This window comes from Sceloporus undulatus, chromosome 2 (assembly GCF_019175285.1).
Source record: "Sceloporus undulatus isolate JIND9_A2432 ecotype Alabama chromosome 2, SceUnd_v1.1, whole genome shotgun sequence".
NCBI lineage: Eukaryota > Metazoa > Chordata > Lepidosauria > Squamata > Phrynosomatidae > Sceloporus > Sceloporus undulatus.
Window position 1 is genome coordinate 170,895,143 of NC_056523.1, and position 17,561 is coordinate 170,912,703.

General features: G+C 40.8%; 1 protein-coding gene across 2 annotated transcripts in view; it reads left to right on the forward strand.

Moving 5' to 3' along the window:
- TAC3 (tachykinin precursor 3) overlaps positions 1-16,884 on the forward strand; it is a 169,072-nt gene extending 152,188 nt beyond the window's left edge. For both annotated transcript variants that reach the window (XR_006102129.1, XM_042451485.1), the window contains 5 exons: positions 6,282-6,390; positions 8,003-8,032; positions 10,212-10,265; positions 12,502-12,576; positions 16,479-16,884. Coding sequence is in view for 1 of the 2 variants with exons in the window: in XM_042451485.1 (XP_042307419.1) it covers positions 6,282-6,390; positions 8,003-8,032; positions 10,212-10,265; positions 12,502-12,575 (267 nt within the window). In the remaining variant the exon portion in view is untranslated. The remainder of the gene's footprint in view (positions 1-6,281; positions 6,391-8,002; positions 8,033-10,211; positions 10,266-12,501; positions 12,577-16,478) is intronic.
- Positions 16,885-17,561: the final 677 nt, after the last annotated feature.

A 17,561-nucleotide genomic window follows, 5' to 3' on the forward strand; every position in this document is an offset into this window, starting at 1 on the left:
ATCTTTTCTTATTCATTGAATAAATCTAGACTCAAACACAAGTTTTTACACAGCAATTCTTCAGCTTTGGTTCATAGATTCCATTGCTTTGCACATTTTCTGTTCCCTGATTTTCATCTGCATTTACAACTGCTTGGGGAATACTGAGTTTTAGGAGAATACTGGAAGATCCTATGTCAGTGAAAGGAGCTGGAGCTGCTACCTTTCTCAGCCAGTCCCTCCAGTTCTATTATTTCTACATTCTAAAATGTATTTATTCTGTCCACTCACATTTGTCACTGTGCCCTATCTTACTCTTTGGAAAAGATGGGAGATACCAGTTTCTTTCTGTCTATGAAGTTCCAGTGTAAGACATTCCTAATAAGTTTAAACATAGCAGAACAATGATTCGATCAGGGTCAGAACCTTTTATCCTGACCTATTAATGTTGTTTTTTCTTTACACTTGCCAGCAACCTCTTGTACATGGAAACATTAAAAAACAACATCTCCTATGTGTGGAGGGGGTGGTACATCTCTCCCTGACATGTCTGCATTCCAGAGCTTAGAATAGTTACATTTTGGAAATATGGCTCCTTGAATCCTCCAGCTGGTGTGGCCACTAGACATGCTGGCTGCAGGATTCTGAGAACGGTAGTCCCAAATATTAACTTTCTCAAACTGTGCTGTATTTTAGCACCTCATTGTGCTGCCTTATCACACTAGATAAATCCCACTCAGAAATGAGATTTTAAAAGTAGAAAAAAAACCCCACAAATGCAGGAGGTTTTTAGACACGTTTGCTCCAAACAGCAATAATGCGAAAATAAAGTGGACAGAAAGTGGGCAGAAACAACACCTTTTTATTTTGGGGAAGTTCTTGAAAGTAAAAAGGCATTGTTTTGTCCACCTTCTGTTTGCTTTCTTTTCGTGTTATTGTTACTTTTGGAAGAAACATTGTCTGAAAAACCTCCCGCATTTGTGTTTTTTTCCTGCTTTTAAATCCCGTTTCTGAGTGGGATTCATCTAGTGTGATAAGGTCCATAGAGTGGTACCTATGACCTACCTTGCTTTGAGTGGATTCAACACTCATCACAGTAACCCTTGGCTTCTGGCTTGCCAGAGCCGTGATCAACTTTTTAATGTTGCAAGCCCACTGAAGTTTGCGTGTTTGTGGATTTCTAAGTTAATGCAACAGGAATATTCTTCCAAAGATATGAAAAGGGGGAGTTCAATAGTATATGAGGTAGATCTCCCTGCCAATCACTGTTCCAAAGAGCTTTGTGCAGTGAAAATTGCTTTTGTGGACAAGACCCAGCTGGAGATTTAAGTGGCTTCTTTTGTCAAATCCCTTCTGAATGAGCTTCCTTGAGGATAAAAAGCTCTAAGAAACCCAGTTCCACCCTCTCCCACTCCAGCTTCTTCCTGTCACTTCCCTACTGTCCCAAAATGCTTCAAATTATATCAGTGTGAAGGCTCTTACTATGTAATTCCCTGGGTTTTTTATGTTCCTGATCCTTGGACACACTTCCTCCTCCCCTCCCTCCATCTTCTGAAATTGCTTTACTTATGGTAGCTGCAGTTTTAACCAGATTCAATTAGGCAGACTCAACTTTTTTTCTTCTGGACAGATTTAAACATTGTATAAAGAGATGTAATTTGCGAAAGTTTTTTCAGTTGAAAATCTGTGCTGATTATCTGGGAATTAGGGTGGAATTTATATCAAGAGGGACAGATTCTATCATAGCTTGGAGCTGTTCCAGTACTGCATGCTTAGCACTATCTATTGAGTGGGAGATACTTATCACAAAGGAGATGCAAAGGGGTAGATGAGCCATCATGATTGCTTTTTGTGCTCATGGCTGTTAAAGAAAGGCAATGGTGCTTTTGTGTTTTGCTTAATTTCACTCAAGAATTTGCTTTTCAAATCATCTGGATTTGAAGTAATGGTTTGAGTGTTGGATTAGGACTCTGGAAGACCAGGATTTAATTGCCAGCTTGGCCATGAAACCTACTGGGTGACCTTGGCAAATCACATTCTCTCAGTCCTAGTGAAAGGTAGTGGCAAACTGCCTCTGGAGAAATCTTGCATAGCAAACCCTCTAAGAGGACCAACTTGAAGGTGCAATAATAATGACAAAGTAACATCTGAATACAATTCTTTCATTCTGTAACCAAAATGTACTCCCCTTCCAAATACACTGGGATGCTGGAAAAGACAGAGCTAGCAGTTATAGCTTGCACTGCATGACAGCTTGCACTGAAATCTCCCCCTTTCCCTACCGCTGTTCAAGGCACACAATCCTTGTCCTCTCCTCCTTTTGGCCACCTTATGAATGAGACAGATTCATAGGGCTTCTACTAGGCTCATTACTACACACTGTGGAGCCAATTTATCAATGAGGGGATTTCTGTAGCAGTCTGGGCTTTGATGGGACCATGCGCTCTTTTCTAGAAAAAGATTCTTAAGTGGAATGAGAATTCACTGTTGTCTTCTCCAATCTCCAAAAGATTTTTTCACCATGGACAACCTCAAAAGCGCAAAATGTAAACATGTCTTGTGATCTGGCTTTTGGTTCTTTTACATAAAAAGTTCCTTCTGAGTTTTTGAAGGGCAGGAGCAGGTTAGGTCACTTTAAATCACTCAGTCCTTTATTGGCCCACACTAGTCACTTGCACAAGAGTTCAAAAGCAAGAATTCTGATTTTGTCCACAGAGTCAAAAAGAAGCACCACTTTAGAGAAGAAAACCTTTGAGAAGGTGCTGGTAACTTGAAATCCCTGGGCTAAATCCCAATGTGTCAAATTAAAAAAAAGAGGATTTTTAAAAAGTGGCATCTGTGCCAACTTGATAGGATTCTGTTTTAGGGATGGAAATTGAGGCCCCACCTGAGATTTCTCAAAATGGCTATCCAGGAAAATTAGTTGCTGGTTGTGATGTGGGGCTTTCAGTACCCTTCTCTTATGGAAAGTTGGATCAGCTTTTTATAGATGTGGCCACAATTCTTTGCAACATGGCTCCAGGTAGTTTGTATTACATACGAACCCCATATATAAATTCCTGCATTATTTACAGATATTGGGCATGAATACAATTCCCTCAGACACTTACAACTACACTTACACTGTTATTTTGGTGCATTTTGGAAATCTTCTCCACACACACTTGTTTTAGAAGGTTTTTGGGGAGACAGGAATCAAAAACTGTTTTTACTCAGTTGTATTCAAAAGTGTCCCCCAGAGGGAAGGCTTCTATACAAAAGAAGAGACAGTGGAGAGACTCTCATGTTCCCATTAAAACAACAGCAACAACAAGCTCACCACACCATCATATTTCACTTTCTCATTTTCACCTATTTGTTGTTGTCATGTATCCTCAGGTCAAGTCCAATTTATGGCAATGTTCTCATAGGGTTTTCTTGGCCAGATTTACTCAGAGAAGGTTTTATCTTGTCTCCCTCTAAGGCTGAGAGAGTGTGACTTGCCCAAGGTCACCCACTGGGTTTCTATGGCTGAATGGAGATTCAAACCCTGGTCTCTTAGAGTCCTAGACCAACATTCAGACCGTTATACCATACTGGTTTTCTTTCACATTACATTCCACCTATTTTCTATAGCATGAAAGAGGATGGGGGTGGGCAAAGCTTTTCACAGCTCCTCTCCTCTGAGTGGTGGGTGTTAAAGAATGTGATCTTTGCTCATCATTCAACATTCTGGCATTTCATGTGGTCCTTAGCTGTACCTTCTGCATCTTCTTCATATTGGTTTAGGAATTAAACACATATTCTCTTTCACATCCCATAAGACAGTCTTCCATCACATAGTGATGTCTTTGCCCAGGCTGGTGTCCTTCCTTGGCTGTGGGGGCTGATGATTAAGGGCACTGTAGTCCAATGCATCTGGAAAACACTAGGTTGAGAAGACTGAATTCCACTTTTTCATATATCATACACTGCATAGACTGCAAACCATCCTCCACCATTTCTTCCATCTGTGTTAGAAGCTTGCAGTTGTGTATTTACTTGGCAGTACACTCCAGTTAATACCCTAGGGAATTCTTCCAAGTAAGTGTGCATTGGAATCAGGAAGGCAGGCAGGAAGGACAGACAGACAGGACATATACTATTTCTGACTGAACTGCTGTTGCATGGCTGGCTGGCAGGCTAAGTTTTGGCCTTTGTGTATGACGTTGATCACAAGCATCCCCTCCTGGGCGTCTAGGGAATCTGTTTGAAAGTGACCAGTGGGGTCCCACAGGGCTCTGTCCTGGGCCCAGTACTATTCAACATCTTTATCAATGACCTGGATGACAGAATTGGGAGCATACTTATCAAATTTGCAGATGACACCAAATTAGGGGGAATAGCTAATACCCCAGAAGACAGGATCAAGATTCAAAATGACCTGAATAGACTAGAAAGCTGGGCCAAAGCTAACAAAATGAAATTCAACACAGAGAAATGTAAGGTATTGCACTTAGGGCGGAAAAATAAAATGCACAGATATAGGATGGGTGACACCTGGCTGAATGAAACTATGTGTGAAAGGGATCTAGGAGTCCAAGTGGACCACAAGTTGAACATGAGTGAACAGTGTGATGCGGCAGCTGAAAAGGCCAATGCTATTTTAGGCTGCATCAATAGAAGTATAGTGTCTAGATCAAGAGAAGTAATAGTGCCACTGTATTCTGCTCTGGTCAGGCCCCACCTAGAATATTGTGTCCAGTTCTGGGCACCACAATTCAGAAAGGACATTGAGAAACTGGAGCGTGTCCAAAGGAGGGCGACAAAAATGGTGAAGGGTCTGGAAACCATGCCCTATGAGGAACGACTTAGGGAGCTGGGGATGTTTAGCCTGGAGAAAAGAAGGTTAAGAGGTGATATGATCGCCCTGTTTAAATATTTGAAGGGATGTCATATTGAAGAGGGAGCAAGCTTGTTTTCTGCTGCTCCAGAGAACAGGACCTGGAACAATGGATGCAAGCTACAGGAAAAGAGATTCCACCTGAACATTAGGAGGAACTTTCTGACAGTAAGGGCTGTTCACAGTGGAATGCACTCCCTCGGAGGGTGATAGAGTCTCCTTCCTTGGAGGTCTTTAAACAGAGGCTGGATGGCCATCTGTCAGGGATGCTTTGATTTGGATTTCCTGCATTGCAGGGGGTTGGACTGGATGGCCCTAGTGGTCTCTTCCAACTCTATGATTCTATGATTCTATGATTCTATGAATGGCTGTTTCCAGAGGGAGCACCAGAAATGGACTTCATGAAGCCCATGGATATCATTTGATGTACTGCAGGGAGATGCATTTGAGTTTCTAAACTGCCACTTCTTTCTCTTACGGGACCCAGCAGTAGGCAGAAAATGGGATTAGTAGTTCCAAACCATCTCACTTCATCAGTGAAACAGTAGCAGCTCCCAGTCTACCCTTGCTCCTCATTCTCAATATGTGTGTTTGCAAACTGCCACAATCAAGAGTGGACATAGAAATTTTTGTTTAAAATTCAGGAAAAAAGAAGTCACTTTGGCATCTTAAAATTAATGTAGTTTGACACTTCTTTAACTGTCACGGCTCTATCCTAAGGAATCCTAGGATTTGTAGTTTATTGTGACACCAGAACTCTCTGACAGAGAAAGCTAAATATCTCACAAAACTACAAATCCCAGAATTCCATACCATTGAGCCATGGCAGTTAAAGCAATGTCAAACTGCATTAATTCTGCCATGTAGATGCAGTCTTAACTAAGCAGGATAACTTTGAATTGGTTATGTACCAAACCTTTTTTGTGAACATGTTTTTACACAGGTTTCAGGAGAAAATCAACTATCATGGATTATGGAGAAACCAGGATAGAGGCCAATAACAGACATTTGAAGATAGGCTAGAAGGGGAAGGTCCTTGTTTATTTTTATTTTAAAGGAGGAGGTTCAGTTACTACCTTTTGCTTTAATATATTTCTTCTTTTTAAATTGTGATCTAGTAGGTTTCAAAATTCCAGTTGACACTCTGAATATTAGCCTGTTAATCTTAAAGCCAAATGTTGGTCCCACTTTGAATAAACTTGTTGCATCAGCTGCTGAATAGTAAATCAAAACTTGATTGATCCAATAGGTCTGCTCTAGCTGGGACTAGCAATTGGATTTGGTCTTTAATCTCTTGCTAGAATGATTGGATATACCCATGTAAGTGTTAATGAAGGAAACTGGGCTTATCTGGAAAAAAATGTAGCTGTTCTGCTGTACTTTACAACATCATCATAGGTTCTTCCTGATGTCAAGTTGCCTTCTCTTTTCTTTCCATTAGAAGAGCTCAGATCCTTATAGACTGCCTCCACCTTTGCTCCGGCGATTGTATGATGGCCAAGGGATTTCCTATGAGGCACTGCTCAGGCTGTCAGGCAAGGAAGCTATTGGTAAGTTGCCCCACCTCACCACATTACTGGCTCTCAGGCACTTTCACAACAGACAGATAGGTAAAATTGCCATACAAATACAAAAACTGCAATACAAAACTGCCATTCTAAATAATCCCGAGATGTTTGGAATGTTTCATGTTTGTGGTGCTAGACTGAAACATCTAACTTATAATAGCCCGTCAACATCCCAGAAATAGTGAGAGACAATCTATACACAGGGCAGAGTGGAAAGGCATAAGAATATCTCCTTTAACATATAAATCACTCAGACTGGATAGAGAGTGATTTGCAGTGGCTGCAAAGCACAGAAATCTAAAATTACAGGGCATGCCACACATGCAACAGAATGGATGATGTGAGTGGTTTTCACCTTCTTAGATTCTGAGATGGAGGATTTCCATAAGGAGGCTGTGCAAACGGAAACGTGTGCTTTCTGGTGGTGGTTCTACTTCTACTGTTGTTATTTTAACAAAGTATATAAGATCTTGACAAAGACGTAGAGAGAGAAACTTAAACTGAGGGTAAAGCAAGAAGGTGAGTATGGATCAGGATAAAGAGCCTAAATACTCAAAAGGCACCAGATCCTATCTGATCTTGGAAGTTTAGCAGGGCCAGCCCTGCTTATTATTTGGATGGGAGACTGCCAATGCGTATCTGGTGCTGTAGGCTATATCTCAGAGGAAGAAACTGGAAAAATCACATCTGAGGATTCCTTGCCTAAGAAAGCCCTATGAAAGTTATCATAGGTAACTTAAAGGCACAAGCACACATATGGATCAAGGATGGGGAACTTTTTCAGTCCAAGGCCTGCAGTGCTTTCCATGGATACTCTGTGTGTGTGTGCATGTGTATGTGTGTGCGTGCATGCAAACCATAAGGGTCACAGAGCTGGAAGAGACCACAAGGGCCATCCAATCCAAACCCCTGCCATGCAGGAAATCACAATCAAGCTTCCCCAACAGATGGCCATCCAGCCTCTGTTTAAAGACCTCCAAAGAAGAGGACTCCACCACACTCTGAGGGAGTGTGTTCCACTGTTCATGACCCATGGATGAACCAGAGCCATGGATGAACAGAGCTCAAGATTGAAATGAGCAGAGTTAGGGTTTTTTTTTTAAAAAAAAAAATTCAAGCACCATCTCAGGATTTCCCCATACACAGTCACCAACATAACACCATATATAATCCCTTCTCAGCCATAGACACCCACTGGGTGACCTCGGGAAAGTCACAGTATCTCAGCTTCAAGGGAAGGCAGTGGCAAACTCTCTCTGAAGAAACTTGCCAAGAAATCCCTATGATAGGTTAACTTTAAGGTTGGCATAAGTTGGAAAGGACTTGAAATCAACCCCCCCCCCCCAATCTCCACCCACATTTACATATCCCTTTTTTCTCCTGCTCCACTGTCAATCTTGCCCCACTCTTTTGTCCATGTCCCCATTTTTTATTTTTATTTTCTTCCCCAGTCTTTCTTACTATGTCCTCCAGTTCCAGAATGCATGTCTCCCTTCTCCTGGCACTGTCATTACTGATTAAGCACGATCTGGAGATATTTGAAACCATGTGTCTGGGACTTGAATCTCACCAGTTTTTTTTCTTTCTTTTCCAGGTCCCCAGGCACTTGCCTCTTCCCAGAAACGTAAGTCAATGCACTGGTTGTGGTCTGTTGTAGCCATTTGTCCCTCTGAAACAAGATAGTGGGAAGCAGCCAGGTCATTGCAAGAAAAGCTGTGGTGACTACTGGCTTCCAGTTGAGTGGAGTGGTTAGTCTGGTCCTGCTTTTCATCCAGTCCTTGAACGAGCTATCCAAGGTGCTGAGCTTTATTCCCAAAATTGCTTCAGACCCTTGGAGAGTTCTTTTAAAAATCTGAGCTAAAACCTAGAGGGAATGCACTGCCATGTTGACCTGGAAGCCACCAGCTGCCACTGGGGTGAGGTTATCTATAGCTAGGTAGTGAATACTAGTGGAGACAATATTTGGAGCAACTACTGTTTTTAAGCTTTGGTTGTGTTGCTTAACTTTCCATTCCCCCCTTTTAAAACTATTCTGTGTGCCAACATCTCCAGCCACCCATGTCTCTCTCTTGGGATTACCTGTTCCAACTCTTCTCCTAAAGGATTTGGCATTTACAGAAGTGGCCTGTCCAGGTCAGTAATTTCACAGAGAGCAGAATGATTCCCAATGTCCCTGCAGTAAGAGTGACAAAAGCAGCTGCTGGAGTGACAGGCATAAGAATTAAGATGATGTTTGGTTAGGGGAAACTGAGGACAGCATGCAAGGATGATCTAGGGGGGGGGGGGGGGGAGGAGGAGGAACATTTTTCTGTGCTTAATATATAGCACAGACTAATAGACTAAGAGCAGGGTTGGGATCATCAAATAATTTCCAAAAACCCAGACAGAAGACACTGTGGGAGTGGAAGCCCAAAACACATGGAAGACACCAGCCCAGATTCAGTGAGACTTATATATGGATCTCTAAGTATAAAGCTGCATGATAATGGTATCAACATGAATAAACTTGAGTAAACTGAGTAAAAAGTCCCAGCAAACTGTGCTTTGCTTAACTCTGCATAAGCATGCATAGAATTGCACTGTAGAACAACAAAACTCAGGCACCTCTTCTGTGCTTTAAAAGGGGGCAAAACAATGCCCATGGGCATGGATTGTAGAATCTCTATTACCCTTGCCACTTGCAGGTAGAGCTATAATTTGTGGGATATCTCTGTATAAAAACTACTCTAGGATAGTGGAAGAAATATGAACCAAAGTATTATATGCTATTTCTTATCTTTAGTCTTTCCTTCACCTCATCCATACACCTAGAAAATAATATTCACTTACCAACAAGACTGTTATAAGAATTTTTGAGTTTATGTATAAGTGTTCAATGCCTCAAGGAAAGATCAGGGAGTTGGTGGCTGTTTAGATGTTTCTGAAAGTGAACTCCCATAATCCCTAATCGTGCTGGTTGGGACTGAAAGAAATTGGGAGTCCAACAATCTTGGGAGAGTTAGAATTTTACGCCTTTGGAATGATGGTGCAGACATGTTGTCCTCTTGAGATTATCAGACCCCCAATCCCCATTACTGTATTGCAGTGACTACATTTCCTCATAGTACTACAGATACTTCTAAATTGGAGAATAATAAGCTATCAAAGACAAAAACTTTACAGATTTTTGGACTGAAAAAATCCTCATTCATGCACATTCATTACATAGAAGAAAAATATTTTTGTTAGTAAGCCCACTCCTTAGCACACAGACTGGTATACTAGTTCATGTAATAGACTTAACTAGAAATGATAGAGAAGATGAAGATTTTAAAAGTTAACATTTGCTGAGTAAAACAGGAAAAGAGAACTGCGAAAAACTAATGAAAAATGCTGTGGGAGCAGACTATCCTTGGATTTCTCAGCTTTACTTCTAAATGCAAAAATGAGGCATTAGGCTCAAACTGCTGCGGTACTCGTGAGGGCTGTGTGGCTCAGAGAGAGCCAAAGAATGGGACATCCAGCAGTGCATCTGAGACATTTTGTTCTCATGGCAATGATGGATACACTGTTCTGAGTATGAGCTGTTATTAGGGACTTCACCACCACCACAGTTTCGTTAAAAATAGATTTAGAATTTCCAGCGGGATTTAGATATTGAGACATTTTGGTTGCCTTTCCCCCTAATTTAAACTGTTTCTGGGAGGCCTGTAACTCCTATGCGAGATGATTTGGAAGACATTCATTTAAATTAGGCCATTACTTTTTTCTGTGTTTTCCTCTGAAATTAGATTTATCTAAAATTACTTTTTTTTCCTTTCTAGGCGACATGCACGACTTTTTTGTTGGTCTCATGGGCAAAAGGACCACAGAGCCTGGTAGGTCTGTTAGTGATATGTGTTATGTAAACCAAGAGATTTTCCCCACCTCTAAAGAAGCATGTGTTCTTTAGTCCTGATTTCTCATGTAAGATCAATTATTTGTTTATGCTCCAAGTATGTGGATCTATGGAGTGAGGGAAATCAGTCTATGAAATTAGAAACTTCTTGAGCTTCTCAGCTTTAAAAAACAAAAAACAAAATCTGTTGTTTACTTTTATGGTTCCTAAGATCGAAGTGACTGGGCAAAGCTTGATGTAGTTGGCAGTGGCCAGCAGAGTGTCAGAGAGGTGAAATAGATTATGCTATATTAGTATTAATACTAATTAGTATACTATACTATACTAATACTATACTAATACTATAATTAGTATTAACTATGAAGCTTAAAGGCATCACTTTTTGAAACTAGTTTAGATTATTTGGTGAAGGATTTTACTTAGTTTTTTAAAAAAGACATCCAGAGAACAATCCTGTTCTTAGACATGATACTCTCATAAATGTCTAATCAGTCAGCTGGTGGCCTAGGTGGTTGACATTAATATTCAAGATTTAATTATTTGTTGGAGCAGATTGCTAGGATTTATGAAAGCAGAGCAAGTGCAACGTAGTGGTTTGAGTGCTGGACTATGACTCTGGAGACTAGGGTTAAAATCTTGGTTTGGCCACGGAAACCCACTGGGTGACCTTAGGCAAGTCACTCTCTCAGGGGAAGGCAATGGGAAAACCCCTCCGAACAAATTCTGTGAAGAAAACTGCATGAAACGCTTGCCTTAGGATCTCCATAAGTCGGAAATGGCTTGAAGGCACACAACAACAACAACAACAACGGAAGTAGCCCTCACATGAGCAGAGAAAGTGAAGCATGGCATTTTGATCCAGCTCAGGAAAGTCTAGAGAGACTGAAACAGCTATCATCATATTGTTGACTCATATTGTCAAGGTTGGAGTAGGCTTGCTGTCATATTGAGGTGGGACAAAATTTCCACATTTTGTTGTAGCACCTTGTCCCTGGACGAACAGAAATGAAGAAATGGAATTTGGCTGTAAATTGTTATTCCCTCCCCATCTTTCTAATTTATTTTCATATGTCTGTCTCTCTCTCTCTCTATTCATTCATTCTAGACTAAAATCATGCTAGTTTCTTCAGATTTTCTCATGAGGCTTCTCTTCTTGAGGTTTAACAACAGGACGGAGGAGTGTACCATAGCTAAGGCATATCCAGGATCTTTGGTTTATAAGGACTCCAAAATGCACCAGCCAGAGTTGGGTGCAAGAGATAGATATTTAGAATTAAAGAAGAGGATGCCTCTGACCATATTTTGATTTTCAGGATTTGTTTTTCTTAGTAGAACTGTACCAGAACTGAGATGAGATCATAGCCCTTTCAGTCAAGTCCACACCTCGTTCAAGACATTTTCTTCAATTTAGCTGCCTAATTCAATTTTTTAAAAACAAATTATTTTATTGATGACTGATGTTAAACAGTTGGGTGTCAGAAACCCTAGCGAAAGTATTGCAGACCACCTAGTGATTTACCATTAAATCCCGATTTGTGAACCACTATTGTGTGTGACTTCTAGGCTGAAGGACAGCATTCTAGTTGCTGTGGATGGTAAAGATGAGGGTGCAGTTCCCCTCATGGCTTGATTGTGGGCTAACCACAAGCATCTGTTTGATTACTGTGTGATACATGATACTGGACTAGGCAGGTCTTTGGACTGATCCAGTAGACTTCTTTTTATATTTTTATGTACATTTGGTACATAGTTACAGCATAGGTGCTGGTGAAAAGAGGAAAAGGGCTTCAGGCACAGCAGCCATGAAGAAAGTAAGATTTTGAAGAAATAGGCTGCTTGGAGTGGGTAGATCTTGCATGACCCTGGAATAGTTACAATCTCTATCCTAGTGCAGCTACAGGATTCTGACCTCAGAAGACACTTCATATGTTCACATTAGCTATTACTACAGTCATAAATGTTGTTAACACTTATTATAACATAGGTGGAGAAAGAAAGAAAGAAAGAAAGAAAGAAAGAAAGAAAGAAAGAGAATTTGCTATGTTTGCCATATTTGTCAAAGTTGGGAAATGAGGGAAGGAATCCTTTGGTACAATCATACCTGAACTATAGGGAAACAGAAGGAAAGATGGAAAGGGAGATTCCATCCATCAAAGGGGAGGATGGAGCAGGAATGCTTTTGCTAAAAGCCAACTGTCTTTGTACTCTGATTTTAGATAATCCCACAGAAGATAACAAGGCAAAGCTCACTGGCTTTGGGAACATAAAATATTCACCAAATGCAGAATGAGGTAAGGGGAGCAGATTGTGTTCTTTTGTTTTATTTAATTTATTTTACAAATAGTTCTCCAGTATACTTCACCCATATACACATTCCTTAATACATGCTTCTGTATACACATAAGTACACTCAGATGTGTCAAATATAAACACAGGCACACTCAAATGTATTTCATTTGTGATTGAGTTTAAGCTAAGAAAGTTATCCCCTTGTATGTGCACACAAAGTTCTGTCTGAGAAGATTGGAGATGTGCTAATCCTGTAGTAAATCTCTCATCAATCTACCATAAATTGACATAATCTGGAGTCATATATTTTCCAGCGCAGGAGCAAAAGTAATAAACCTTTACATGGAAATATTTATAGATGGAGGAAAGTTATTTTTGTAGCCAGACCTAGAGGACAGGTACATGGCCAATTTTGATGTATAGGTTGGCATTTTCTGATTTTTCAAAGAAATTGGTAGGGACATACAAGTCTCAAAATTACACTAGAATTGGTTAGCCCAGTACATTTTCTGGAACAAGTTCACAAGAAAAATTGGATAGGATGTGATATTATTTCTTGAAATCTTGACTGTATGCTATTCCAGGTGCTTGTAATGTGGTAGAATTCAAAAGCATAGCTGTGATAGCCTGGATCAATATGCAAAGGGGTCTTGTAGCACCTTTGAGACTAAGTGAGAGAAAAACATTGGTAGTATGAGGTTCTACTTCATGAGATTGTAATGTGCTTTTCACTTCCACAAAGAACAAATAGTTCTGGGGCAATGCTATTCTGTTAGATGAGAAAGCACTAGAAACCTGAGGTGTCTGAAGTGATTGCTTTATTTGAAGAACATGATAGGAGAGAATAAATAGTGGCAAATAGATGCTTGTAAAAGACACAAAGCCCACGGTGAATAACATAAGTATCTTTCTAGTTTAATTAACAGAAGAAAAGAGAAAAATTATGTTTCTGTAACAGTCTAAAACTGTCCCTCTCCATTCTTTAGGTGGGGTCTGTGTGTTGCATATTAAATCCACTTTTTCAGCCATCTTGAAAGGCACTGAATATCTAGATCAGGTTGTTAATGGCCGGTTTAACTCATGTTGATGGTTCTCAGATGCATATTTATTTCCCATTAGTTCAGTGAAAAGGTACTTGACCTCCTCTCATTCTGGCAAGCCTGAGTTCCTTCCAAGCACCATCTTGCTGTATCTGATTGCTCAGTAGTTATTTAATTGTTATGAATTCACTATATGGTAATCTCAGTCCTGCTGATGAAAAGATAAGAGTACTTGGAGTTCTGGAAGAGTGTTTTCAGTCAGAGAGTAAAAATGTCAAAATGAGGAATGGGGAATATTTGCTAATTTAATTGAATCGAAGCATCTTTCATAACTCCTCTGAACAAATCTTGCCAAGAAAACTACTTGATAGGTTTGCCTTAGGATCTCCCAAAGTCAGAAGACTCACAAGAACAAAGCTTCTTTCATCCCTCATTGTTGACCACAATGGCTAGATCTGATGGGAACTGAAGCCTCAAAACATCTGGAGGGCCATATATTACTCACTCCTGAAGTAAAAATTAATTGTTTTGCATTCCTAGGAAATGGAAAAGTTAGTTGTTGATGGAATCCACACAGTGGAATTTGCCCAGTGCACACTGCTTTCCATTAGGGGTTCATATACTGACCCTTACTCTAAATGTACCTAGAAGTTTTCTATGTATCCAGCTGTATGTAGTATGAATGTGGGTGCATGTTGTTGGTAGAAAGTTGCATATACAGTAATACCGATGCAATCTAAGGGGCTGTACAGACCGGCACTTTGTGCTGGCCTATACGTGTGGTGAGGGCTGAGCGTCCACACACTCAAAGCCCTTACCATGCTGCCCAGCCACCATTATGGCGTGCACCTGCTCATGCCATGACGCATGCTGGATGCAATGCCGAAGTGGTGCTGCACAAAATGGGCATCATGACACTGCTCCATGGTGCTTATGATGCCCTTCTGGGGCACAAAAAGAAGCCCCTTTTTGTGGCTTCTTTTTGCTCCCTTTGGAGGCCACAGCATGTCGTTGCCATGGCCTCCATCTGGGGCACAAAGAGCTGGTGTTGAGCCGCCAGTATGTACAGTCCCTAAGACAATGAGGTTGATATCACATATGCATAGATTGCTTAATCAAGTGATGTGTGTGTGAAACAGCTGCCACAAGTCCAGAACTCAGACAACACTTCCTCATTATTTTAAACATGGTAGCTTTCCAACTTCATGTTCATAGAAGGGAATTCAGCAATGAGCCATTCAGTTTAAAGACTGAGAATGGTGGTTCCCTGCAGCTTCATGTAATTTGGCAAAGGAACTTCTACCCTGCATCATTATTACAATAATACAGCCCACCCTCATCAACCACTGGCTTGCCATCTGTGGATTTAAGCATATGCAGCAGCAAGTCCCATTGCCCCTAATGGCTGCATGTGCGTGCAGCTGCAGCAGAGCAGCTGCGTGCACACGCACTGCATTGAAAACTCCAGGACTTGAGGTCCCATGTTTTTTTTTCATCCATGGTGGGGTCCAGAATGGAATCCCTGTGGATACTAAGGGCCAAGTGTAATTTCATTCTGTTTTAATAATTGATGTCCTGCTTTTTTCCATTCAGTGGTAGGCACAAACCAGTTTGCAACTCAAAATAAAACAAAGTACAACCCCCCTGAAATCCCAGTTACAAAATATTCAAACTTTACTTCTGTCCAGCGTCAAAAAGAATGATTTAGCAGCACATTTAAAAAGCCTCCAGATGATTTTTGAAGAGTGCAAATATGCTTTGCATGTTCGTCCCGTTTATGCCCCTGCCTACAAATACCTGTTACCCTGGAACTAACATGGAGTATGCAACCAGTGAGGCAGAGATTTCTCTGTGAATGTGTATGTATGTTGGGGGTGGTGGTTCAACATTGGTTTCATTGGGTTTTTGCATGTACACAAGGCTCCCAAATGGTTTATGAATCCCTATAGGAAAAGAGATACTAAAGTGTTTACTCTGGAGTGAAGCTTGGAACAGTACACAAATTCTCTTTTGTACAGTTCCCACCATCTTCCAGCCAAGATTGTATTGGCTAGGAGATTATGAAAGCTGTACTCCAAAGAGCTACAAAACTGTCCGCTCTGGAGCAAAGATTGGACAAATTCCTTTTGTACTACAAATTCACAGTCTCTCAATTAGCATGATCAATACCACACTACACCTTTTCATTCAAAAAGTGATGCTTCCAAACTTCGCTCTGGAGTAATCTCAAGTATCACTGAAATTCTTAAAACAGGTTAAAGGTATAGGAATGCACCCCTTTAGGTGCTTAAATCCTTTTGAAATTAGAATTTGAGCAACCTATTTATATCTAGAATTACTGCCTATGTGATCCACATTTTGGTAACTGTGTTGTTGCCACAAAGGCAGGGGCAGGCCTTTTAATTTAAAATTCATAATGCTGGAAGTGTGACATGCCAAGAGAAATGCAGCAGCTTTCTGCATTTTGCTGGGCATCTTTGAGAAGTTACCTCCACCACACACAAGCAGCTAGTTTTGAAAGTGAAGGACACATCAAAAGCAGTTTGTACGGAGATGAGGATCAGCTGTTGAATTATTCAGGTGGAGTAAAAAAAAAAAAAGCCCCACTGAGTTGTTCTAAGCACTTTGAATAAACTTAATAAGCCTATGCATCTTTGCCCATTATTGGGCCCAGAGCTTGGAAAAGTTACTTTGGGGGGCTACAACTTCAGAGTTTCTTGGCCATCATGCTGGCTGGATGATTCAGGGAATAGGAGTCCAAACAGTAACTTTTCCAAATGCTGAGTGGAGCTGACTTCAAGAAAATCAACTACAATGTATAGTAGTGTGCTCAACATTGATCTCTCCTGATTTCTTTCATAAAGGTATCATGCAAGAGTGAGGGACAAGCCCCATGCCTGCAGGATCTCAAGAAACCAACACCAAGCTGATGTCATCCACCAAAGCCCAGCATCTCTCAACCAAACCCTTGGATGTACCATGGAGACCTCATCTTGTCCTGTGCCTCCAGCTGCCATGTCCTTTCCCCTTGATTCTGACCTTTATTCCAACCTATTCCTCCCTGTAATCTCTAGTGTTCCATTTGAAAATTTTGAGAAATATCATTCTCTCCCACCATGGTGCTTTGTCCCCTGTATCCATGTTTGATGAATCTGCAAATAACTCTCCCATGCCTCAAGCAAAACCAGTCCACTTGCCCACCCTTTTGTGGCACAGATTAAGAACACCTCAAAAACTTATACAATAACAGGGTTTTTACTTATGACCTGCCACTGTGTGTCTCTTGTTCTTTATTTGATATTTCATGAGAGTGTCATGAGGAGTCTCTTTTAGTCATAGCTGCCTGGTTCTAATATATTCCTTCATTCCCTTCTTTTTTCTAACCCACTCATTCCATTTCTGTTCCCTTTTTATTCTGGATTGTATGTATAGGTATTGTATGAAACCTGGTGGTTTCTTGATATTTTGGACTACAACTTCCATAATTCCCAAACAGTGTTGCCAGTGACAAACATTTAGGGAGTTGTAGTCTAAAATAACTGAGGGTAACCTGGCTCTCTGCCTATTCACCCATTGATAGTTGTAGATGAAGGATGTGCCTCTCCCTGTCTTGATATCTTGAAAATTCCTATTCCCACTGGTTAATTTCTCTCAGATAAGAAGAACCCTAGAGGCATTGGATAACTGATCTTGGAAGCGAAGCAGGATCAGCCCTAGTTAGCGCTTGGTTGGAAGACTGCCAATGAATACCAGGTGCTGCAGGCTACACTTCTGAGGAAGAAACTGGCAAAACCACCTCTGAGTATTCCTTGCTTAAGAAAACCCTGTGAAATTAATGAGGTCACAATAAGTTGCCATTGTTAGGTCCTGGAATATGTGAAGTTACAAAGACTGCATTTCAACCTGACTTGACAGTATTTTCTTAACTACTTAGTAACCACAGTTAG